Genomic DNA, 10,547 nt, shown 5'->3' with positions numbered 1-10,547 from the left:
TAACTTATTGTAATTTATATATTATATAACACATAGGTACTCATGACTCATTAGTTACAATTTATAAACATGTATACCTGTATACAGGGGCGTATTTATGGGGTGGCCGAGGGGGCCCCGGCCCCCTCCGAAATGAAAAACACCATTGTTAAAGATTGTTATTTTTAACATGGATATGTTTTAATGCTGGGGGTTTACGAAAATTTGTCACGACATTGAGAATATTGCTTATGCAATAATTTAAAATTTTATATTTATAAAATATGTTTATTCTTTTAAGAAAATATATGGTGAATTTTGAGTGACTCTAATAAAAAATTTATTTATTACAATGTAGTTTTTATACTTTTAAAAAATAATAAATCATTAAAAAAATTGAGTTTCTTATTTTCCTGATGGTGTAAAGGCTTTCGAGAAATCTTATAGTATTAAAGTAATTTTTTTCATAATAGTGTGCTTCCTCCTTCCTTTTCACCCAAAAATCAAATACATAATCGGCCCCCTCCGAAATGAAAACCTTTATACGCCACTACCTGTATATGAAATATAAAAAAATTTATACTTCAAATGTTGTTGCATTGAATTGTAAGTCATTTTTTTAAATTTTCAAAATCCAATATTCTTCGTTTTGGAGTCAGTAAGTTTTTATAATTCGAAAAACATCGTTCTACGTCGGTTGATGATAGCGGAGCGTACCTGCTTAAAATAAAATAAGTCGCTTACCGTTAAGTCTTCGGGTAAACCATCTAACTGCTTTCTTTCTCCAATCAGTAAATCATTTATTATACTTATGGTTTCAAATACGATATTTTTTTTAATAACTTTAATGAACTTTTCAATATTTGTTGTGTTAAATATATAATTTTATTAGTCCTAATGTTTCAACATAAGTCATCGTTACTTGACGGTCTTATTATCAATACAGCAAGGGGCATCTTTGATGTAGTGTATACTTACAGTTAAGCATTGACATAATATGCATTCTGTATAGTTTTCCAACGATATAGTCAGCCAAAGTTATTAAATTTATTATATGATATTAAAATAAATTAAAATAATTAAAATACATTCAATTAATTAAGATTTAATTTTTCTATTGATATTCAGGGCTATGCAATCTTATAGGGTTCAGCTTTATTTTCCTACGATCTTAAAAAACAAAATACGATTAATAATTAATGCATTTATTTATCTAAATTTAATTTAGTTAAATTCCTACCTGTAGTTATTTTATTATTAGTTATCAATAAATTATTTAAAAAAAATAAAAAAGTAATAATGTATAAGTATTTGAATCACTTGAAATCCATGGTATTTTATAATGCATAATAATTCAACCGAGTAATTATCATAATAATTATAATTACAATTATTGTAATATATCCATAGGTTGTTTAATACGATATACTACATACGAGTATTATACACATCACCATAAAAGCTAATAATAAGCCATAATAAGCTACACATCAGCGTGACCATTTTTTTCCGTGCGCAAGGCGTGCATAGTACATATTAGATTACCATTTAACGAGCTAAATGAAATCCAGGGACTAAAGTGTGTGCAGTACGACACACTTTATGTAATACGAAATGTTAAGTGTGTTGTACGAAATTAAAAAGTATGTTCTGGTTCTATTCTTATGGTATTTGTTTTTAATTTTACATTTTTTCATTAAATTATTTTACATATTTTTAAAATTCCAAGATGTATCATCGTCAAAATCTAAAATACCAACTATTTTAACTGTGTTACTCATTACAGTTAACATTTGAAAAGGGAGTATGACAAAATTCTTAAGTGTGCAGAACGAAAAAGTATACATTTTAGCCTCTGATGAAATCTAAAACAGTAGTAATTGCTGATTGATTTAAACGGACTGTACTAGCCTAAACGAACAATGTTTTTCGCGAAACCACACGAATTGGTTAGACGTCGACTGATAACGAGCGATTCAAAGTTCCGTTTTCTCACCAAAAGCAATTGTCGATGGTAACACAACTTCGATGCGACGCGACATGTATTATTAAATCGACATGTTCTCACCAGCAGCAATACAACTCTAAAGCAACTCAACTGTTTAAAAACAATTTTTAAGCAACTCAACATGTCAGTCACTTTCCACCAGTTCCTCGTGGTTATTGTATCATAGTTTATTTTAATAAGATACAATATTATATTTTTTAATTATTTATTAAAAATGGCAAACGAACAAAAAGAAAATGTGATTTTCATACAACATATAGAAAGTCATACAAGTCTTTACGAAATAAAATCATATAATTATACCTGACAAGATATAAAAGAAAAAGCGTGAAATGAAATTTCAATCAAAGCAAATAATTATAGTAAGTTAATGATGTCCTTTTTATTATGAAATAATGAATAACTAATTTATCTATTACATACGATTATTCGATGTATTCGACATACGTATAATATTAAATACATAATATTATGCTTAAATAAATAAAATTAAAACAATAATAATGAATATGCAATTAATAGGTATAAGTTAAAGGTAAATTAAGTTTATTTACAGTTATTTTAATGAGAACATAAGGGTAACTCAACTGAAATTACAGTCGCGTTGCTATTGTATTACCGTTGACAGTTTTTTTTTTGGTTATGTTACGGACATACATAGATGTAGATCCTTACGACTCTTACTACATAAATCATAAATAATAGAAATCGGGAAATGATTATGAATAATATAATATTCGTATGAATAGAAAGGAATTATTAATTAAAACCAGAAGGTAACACAAACACATATTATATATATATATATATATATACTGTATGGCTACATTCCAAAGTGTAATATTAAAAAAGCAATTAAAAAGAAGCTCGAAAAAATATGGGAGATGTGCGAAAGGTAATATCAGCAAGGTTACTAAAGTAATAAATCTTATATTTATAATAATCAGGAACAACTTTTACATAATGTTGCACGATTGATTCCCATAAGACCTGAGTATATAAGGTGGTTGCTAACAGACCAATATTCAGATGTGTTATATTCCGATCTTAACAAACACCTTCACGCTAGTTTAACTGTCAACTTAATTAAATACTAGTACTTAATATTTCAATAAACAGCTTAACTTAATTTGAGTACTTTTATTGAAATTATCCTAACAAATATCCTCATATGAACTATTTAATTGACTGCACGCAACAGTGAGAACACGGCCTAAAGATATCGCAAACGATAATGAAATTATTGGAAATTCGTGATATTACAAACAAGCACTGACAACACTTCATGGAAATTTTATCTTATGTTTTAATTATATATTTTATGTTCCTTCCAGCATCATACTATCTAATTATCAAATCTCATCTTAAGCATCGAATAATTCGTGGTGTTTACGCAGCAAGTCATTGTTCGATGTATTTTGTATTTTCGTTAAATGTGTGTTATTATTTTCATGCGATGCGTAGCAGTGCATTATCTGCTTGTCGATAGTGATAAATAGGGCTCGGAAGTTGATGAATTTGGCATTTTTTTTCGAACTTTTTATTTTTATTTTGCATTTTTTTTGCATTTTTGGGTGTTTGTTACTTTTCTAGTTATTTTTTGACATTTTTAGGTAATTTTTTCCACATTTTTAGTCATTTTTACTGATTTCACACTAGTTCATTTTTTATTGTTTCTTATCGGCCATTATGCTAATAACTTAAGACTTGTCTGATTTATCTCGTCGATTACATTCATTGTTGTCGTGTTGTAGTGAATAGTATTATACCTAAATTTTATTATTTTTTCCTAATATTCGATAAGAATCCGATATTATCTCGTCGCTTCATTGTCATGTTATAGTGAATAATACCTTTTATATCCAAATTTTATTATTTTCGAAATGGTGAAAATTAAAACGTCGGTTAGTGCTCGTCTGCGTCTCACAATCGCTTCAGTAGACGTGGAGAGAAATTTTTCCAATTATAAATATTTATAAACACATAATCGTCATTTATTTACTTATGATAACATCAAATATGATCTAATCATACAATGCAATGATTTTAATTTTTGAGTAATTTGTAAGCTTTGATAAATTTATAAAACAAATATTGGTCATTTTTTTGTTTCATATGTTAAGGACATTTTTTGTCATTTTTATGTCATATTTGCATCTTTGCATGTAATTTTTTAATGTTTTTAAGGTCATTAACTTCCGAGGCCTAGTGATAAGCCTCCGTGTGCGACCGGCCGGGTAATTGCATTGTTATCATCGCGCGTAAATGTATTTGTTATTTCATGTTGCCAATTTTTTGGTTAAAATTCTTGTAAGTTCAAGATATGTTCTAAGTGCCACAAATTTTCTTATATTCTCGTGTTTCAGTTTTAGTGTGGTGACATTGAGGCATTTTACTGTCAATATGGTGTCCGACAGCCGTAGTTTTCGCAGTGGCGTACCTAGACACTTTTTTCTGGGCAGGCCCAATATTTTGATGTAAGGATTACCAATGAATATTTTTATAAAATAAAAAAGTATCAGAATACCGTATGTTACTCATTTATTATAGGCATATTACATGGATTTATTTTATGTTTTAAAACTAACAGTGTAAAATAAAATTAATAAAAAAGATATAGCTTTATTAAAATATTAATAAATTGAAAATTCCAATTTTCTCTTTGTCATTGATGCAAACTCGTCAATTACAGCAGATAGATTTTCTATGAGTTTTCCACTTATTTCTCTCGCAATAGACAGCAAAATTAAATTATTTAGTCTGCTACCTGTCATCGTTGACCTCACATATGTTTTTACTCTTTTCATCGTCGAGAAACTCCTTTCTATACGTGAACACAAACTTGCATCACAATTTTCACTATTGAATTCTTCTTTTCTTAAAACGACAAATTATCAGTCGTGCATTGCAGTCACGGGTAGGACACTAGTCAATGATAAAAGCAAATAAACGGTAGAACACGACCGGTCACGGCGACAGGTCACGCATTGGACACCGCACCTTTACTGAGTACTGGCAAACAAAATAATACTTTGAAAGGCAGATAAATAAAAAAAAAATTTTCTTCAAAGCTAAAAATAAAATGGGTTCCCCGAATAAAATAAGCGGAATAACGCTATTGAGTATCGCTCTATCGGCCTATGTATATAAATATATATTTGAATTATAATTTATATCTGGTCACCATACGTTCATACCTAAAGTCAAGAGATTTTAAAATCTGATTTGGTTCAATTAAACTTAAATATAAGTTTTTAGACATTCAAATATTATAGTTTGTATTTTTAACTGTATAGCAACCAAACAAAGAAGTTGATTGTATGCCAACTGATCTGGGAGATTTACAATCCCGTCCAATTCGTCCAAAATTACAAGTTATATATAATATGAGTTAAACAAAATATTACACAATATCCTATTTTTTTATTTTACATTTTTATTTGGGATTTCTAAACTGTAGAAAGTAGATGTATGATTATTATTTATTAATTATTGTGTTAATTTTTTTATGATTGGTATATCCAAAGACCAAGTTTGGGAACCAAAATAGAGCTTTTTCAACAGTTTGGTATGAATATTTTGACTGTTTAAAGTACAGTATTGAAAAGGATGCAATTTTCTGTTATGCTTGCCGCAATTTTTCTACACACTCTGTTGAAGATACTTTTGTTCGAAAAGGTTTCAACAATTAGAAAAAGTATGTTAACGTACTATAAAAATAATTTGAAATTCTCATAATATTTTTGATTGGTTGATCCTTATTTTTTATCGGAATGACCTTTTTAGCAATTGCCAGTTTCTTATTAGTTACTATTTGTTATTATATGTTTAGATAAGTAGTTCTACTGGATCTGGATCTTCTAAGAGGTCCAAATCAAAGCTTGAGTTGCATGCTGCTTGTAAACAGCACCTTATAAGCAGAGAAAAATGGAACTCTTATATTTTGAGCAAAAAAAAAATGGTTCAGTGCATGCCGTGCTATCAATTACTCATTCAGAACAAAAAGAAAAAAATCGAAAGTATGTCAAAACTTTAATTGACTTGATTCTATTTTTGGCCCGACAAGGATTGGCTTATCGTGGGCATCTAGAGAGTAAAGATTCTAATAATCAAGGTGTATAAATTTCTTTCTAATGGTAATTAGGTAATTAGGACATTTTAAGGAATTATGTTATGTTATGGCCAAATATAACCCGACATTTACTATTCAGTATGCATCGCAACATACAAATTATTTTAGTTGGAATATTCAAAATGAACTGATAAACTACTGTTCTAATATTGTTATTAAATATTATTAGTGATATCAAAGACAGCGGATATTTTGCGTTAATATGTGATGAAGCAAGATAAATCACCTACTCGTAATTGTGTTAAATATTGAATTAAGCTATGTGTAAAGTATCATATAATTTATATATATATGTGAAAATTATTTTTAGGTGTTTTGAAGAAGAACAATTAGCCTTATGTGTTAGGTATTCCAAAAATCTACACATTTTTGAAAGGTTTGTTGGATTTGTAGATTTATCAATAAGTCAAAACGCTAAAGCATTATTATCTGCTATTTTATCATTTCTTGACAAACACAACATTCTGAATGTACCCATCATAGCACAAAGCTATGATAGAGCAACTGTTATGTCAGGTGACCATAATGGAGTACAAAAAAAAAATTAAAGACAAAAACCCTTTTTCTATTTATATACACTGCATGGCCTACAGAACTAATTTAGTGGTAATTGATAAGTATAAATCAATTAAGGTATGTTGGTGTATATTTTAATATCTAATGTAGTAATGTCTCTATGTAAACTAATTTAAATTTCAAGCACTAAAAATTGTTTTTCATTCTTCAGGATGCTAAAAATCTTTTCAATGGGTTAGAAGAATTGTATATCCATTTTTCAATCCCATCAAAGAATATGATGTTGGTTGATATACAAGAGAAACTTGGAATTAAAAAAACAAAACTATGTTCGATTAGTGATACAAGGTGGTCTTGCCGTTCAAAAACTGCAAAATGGTGATGGAACATTATTCTTCTATAATAAAAGTTTTAAAATATGAAATAGAAAAAAATACTGATAAAAATGTTGCAAATGCTATAGGTTAGATTACTTAGGTACTCATAGATTTCCATTTAATACAAAATTACATTGTTTAGTATATTTTAAAAGTTAATTTTTTTAGGAATCCTGTTGTTGCGTGCCGTCGCTCAATCGTATATGATGGTTAAGTTTTTAAGGATTATACTTCAATAAAAATACTCAATTGTAATTTAAACTGTTTATTTAATAATTTTTCTAAGTACAAAACATTAATTTGAGAAATAATGTGGCGTGAAGGTACTTGCGACTGTACATGTAAACCACATCTGAATATTGGTCTATTCCCAACCCCCTTATATACTTAGGTCCCGTGGAGATCAACCGTGCAACGCTGTGCGAAAGTTGTTTTCCAAATGTCAGATTACCTTAGTGGCCTTGTCAATATTACTATTCGCGCATTATCCATTAGTGACTCGGACCTACCAATATCAACCACCTGTCATCTGTCGTCTGGCTTGCCATTATCTATATTCCGTGCACTTAACGAATCCGCTTTTTACACATGTCTTACTGATGCCTAATTATAATAATGTTTTTAATATTTATTACATATTACCTGTCTTCGTAATATGTGTTTGCGTTACCCTCTGTTTTAAACTAATAGTTCCTTTCTATTATTGCGAATATTATATTACTCATAATCATTCTGCGATCCCTAATATTTATAATTTATGTGGACCCGCCCGTACTGTAAGAGTCGTAAGGACCTACATTCATATATGTCCGCAACACTGTACACAATGGAAAAAACTTCATTTCTTGTGCATTTGTTTGTTTTACAGGAGATTTTACTTATAATTAATATACTAAGTAACAAACTCCAGTAAAAGACTGTAACGTTGGGTAAAGTATCTCAAGAAATAGATTCTGTTATTACCACCCTAGAAGCTAATCGCTGTGAAGAACATTTTTTAGCAATTTGGACTCAAATAACTAAATCTTGTACAAAAAACCACATACTGTTGGATATATCCATGAATGGTAGATTATTAATAAATAATAAACTTCATAATATATGATAATATATTATGTGCAAATATTTTATAGTTGTTAAAAATATCAGTTGAAATTAAAAGGCTTTTTATTTTATTAGGATCTAAGAGAAAAAGAACACAGCCAAATAAACTAAGTAATTATACTACTGAAGTAAATACAGGTGAAAATGAAGAGCATAGCTCAAATGATATTATGACATGCTATCGTGTCAAGTATTTTATTATTTTGGACACTGTAATAAAGAATCTTAATATGAGATTTTCAAAAGAAAGTATGAAGTTGGCTAATAGTGTGGATGACTTTTTAATGTTAGACTATTCAAAAAACCTTACATTAACAAACCATTATAAAGTTAGTTAATTAATTGTTTTTAAATTAAATATTAATGAAAAAAGAATGGTAATGCTAATTTATTTTTGCATAGAATTTATAGAATATCGATATGGAAAGCTTAAAGGCAAAAATGATGGTTGCACAAAATCTTAAAAAACAATCTACCGATAGTAAAATGATGACACCTGCAGAAATGGCTGAAATTGTTTTCAATTTCAATATTGAAATTATCACTGATGGGGTCAGGGGTGGAACCAAAGTCAGGGAACTGTGGGTCAAGCCATTTCAAGAGGCCATTTATTAGGGATGAAACTGAATTAGAAATGAATACCTTGTAAAACTAAAACACACAATATGCTCATAAAAATGTATAAGTATATTTATATTAAATTTTAGAATTAGTGTTACCACGGATAATGACATATTTACGATTAATAAATATAATCTAATTTTATCAGCGCAACAAATGTACGCAATAAAATATGATTTACTTAACTTTCTACTAAAACGATATAATTTAAAATATAAATTATGAATTGAAAAATTTTAAATTTTGAATATACATGGCATTCATTTTTTCAAAGAACTCCGATGGGCCAACTATCCAAGAGTCCAAATCATGGTTTAAAAAGAGAAATAAATTTCTTAGAGGCCAATTTTGTCAACAAATATTAACTGTGGGTCAGTTGACCCCTGAACCCCCCCCCCTAGAACCGCACCAGCATGGGGTTATTGCACTAAAATTTAGAAAACCATTTTTCTTTGTCGGACAACGTACAAGTACACGAATTTCGATAAAAACGGAGGTACAAACGGACTCAGTGATCCGGCCCCTTCTTCCGCAAACAATTGTTCGTGATGTAATACTGTTCATTGAATTTAAGGTGCGATGTGTAATTCTACGTTTGGCCCCGCATTAGCGTTCGAACTGAGAGTCCTATAGTCTATTCAGAATAAGATTGCCCAGTCACTTGGATGAAAACTGGTTTTTACTGCGCATATGTCTTTTTCACCAGGAACATTTTAGTATGCCGACGCGTTACAACGCTGTTATACGTAGTGAACTGTATTACCACATTCTTTTCGTAACGCCACGCTATAGTTCTATTTTGAATTACAAGGTTTTTTTTTAATAATAATCTGTATACAAGGCGGCAGTCACCGACTTCGATAAACAACGACGACGGTCGAATAATAACAACGAATCATAGAGCGTTTGGATATCGACGGGTGTCCGACCGTTATCGGCTTCTCGGTAGACATGCGCGAGTTTGGGCACTCTTAATCTGAATAGGCTATACATAGAGTAAAGAATGTATGAGGCTATACGAGACTCCGTCTACCACAGTAATCGATATTTTTTGTCAACGAAAACTTTCATACACCTACACTTTTTAGGATCGAGGCGTTTGTTGCAAGTAACACAGACGGCGTACGCGCTCGGAATGGTATATTTTTCTGACATATCCGGGGGCTAAACACGGTCGCTGTTCGTTACGTTGACTGATTTGTGTTTAAAGCGCAAGGGAAAACAATCGATCAACAATCGGAACTAGGGAAGAGAAAAGTTCGTCCACCGCATAGGCATGCGCAGACCTCTTTTTCAGGGTATGCAAAAGCAGGCCCGTAGCCAGACCAAATTTTCAGGAGGGGCAAAGCAAATTTTTGGGGGGGCATTATATATAAATGTATTAAATATTAATGCAATTTTTAATTTATTTACATTGACATCTAATTAAATTAACACAATGAATTACAAAATAAATTAACAATGAAACATATTTTACACACGTATACTGCTGCAGTCGGCGATAAAATGAAAGAATATTTAGGTGTTCTATAGTAAAATGTCAATTGATAGGAAAGTATTGAGCTACGATTACGATAACGTTAGCAATCAATTTGCCAACAGTCGTCGTGACACGTCAGTATCGTCGTCATGGCCCGGAATTTCCGAAATAAATACTACTATACGGCTAAAAAAACTTTTTTGATCTATTCTATTACCGATGAAAATGTTATAAGCAATAAAATACGTAACTACCTAAACATCTTTCTAATATTTTTAGGGGGGACAATGACTGGGTATAGGAGGGGGCAACGCCCCCCCTTGCCCCCCC

The 10,547-nt window shown here is 30.3% G+C and overlaps 1 protein-coding gene across 1 annotated transcript; it reads left to right on the top strand.

The window, feature by feature from the left end:
* The first annotated feature begins 7,838 nt into the window (after positions 1-7,838).
* LOC112685298 lies at positions 7,839-8,551 on the top strand. Its single transcript, XM_025557137.1, has 4 exons — positions 7,839-7,859; positions 7,929-8,079; positions 8,192-8,445; positions 8,519-8,551. The coding sequence occupies exons 1-4, from the start codon at positions 7,839-7,841 to the stop codon at positions 8,525-8,527; spliced, it is 435 nt and encodes a 144-aa protein (XP_025412922.1). The 3' UTR covers positions 8,528-8,551.
* Positions 8,552-10,547: the final 1,996 nt, after the last annotated feature.

This window comes from Sipha flava, unplaced genomic scaffold, assembly GCF_003268045.1.
Source record: "Sipha flava isolate LNK unplaced genomic scaffold, YSA_version1 272_pilon_pilon, whole genome shotgun sequence".
NCBI classification, from domain to species: domain Eukaryota; kingdom Metazoa; phylum Arthropoda; class Insecta; order Hemiptera; family Aphididae; genus Sipha; species Sipha flava.
This window is presented reverse-complemented; position numbering and strand designations above follow the sequence as displayed.

What these genes read in the sequence shown, in the direction of transcription:
- LOC112685298 (XM_025557137.1), top strand. Translation starts at nt 7,839, where the DNA reads ATGGAAAAAACTTCATTTCTT. An exon ending in TGGAAAAAACTTCATTTCTT is followed by an intron (nt 7,860 to 7,928) that starts GTGCATTTGTTT and finishes CTCCAGTAAAAG; the next exon opens with ACTGTAACGTTGGGTAAAGT. An exon ending in GTTGGATATATCCATGAATG is followed by an intron (nt 8,080 to 8,191) that starts GTAGATTATTAA and finishes TTATTTTATTAG; the next exon opens with GATCTAAGAGAAAAAGAACA.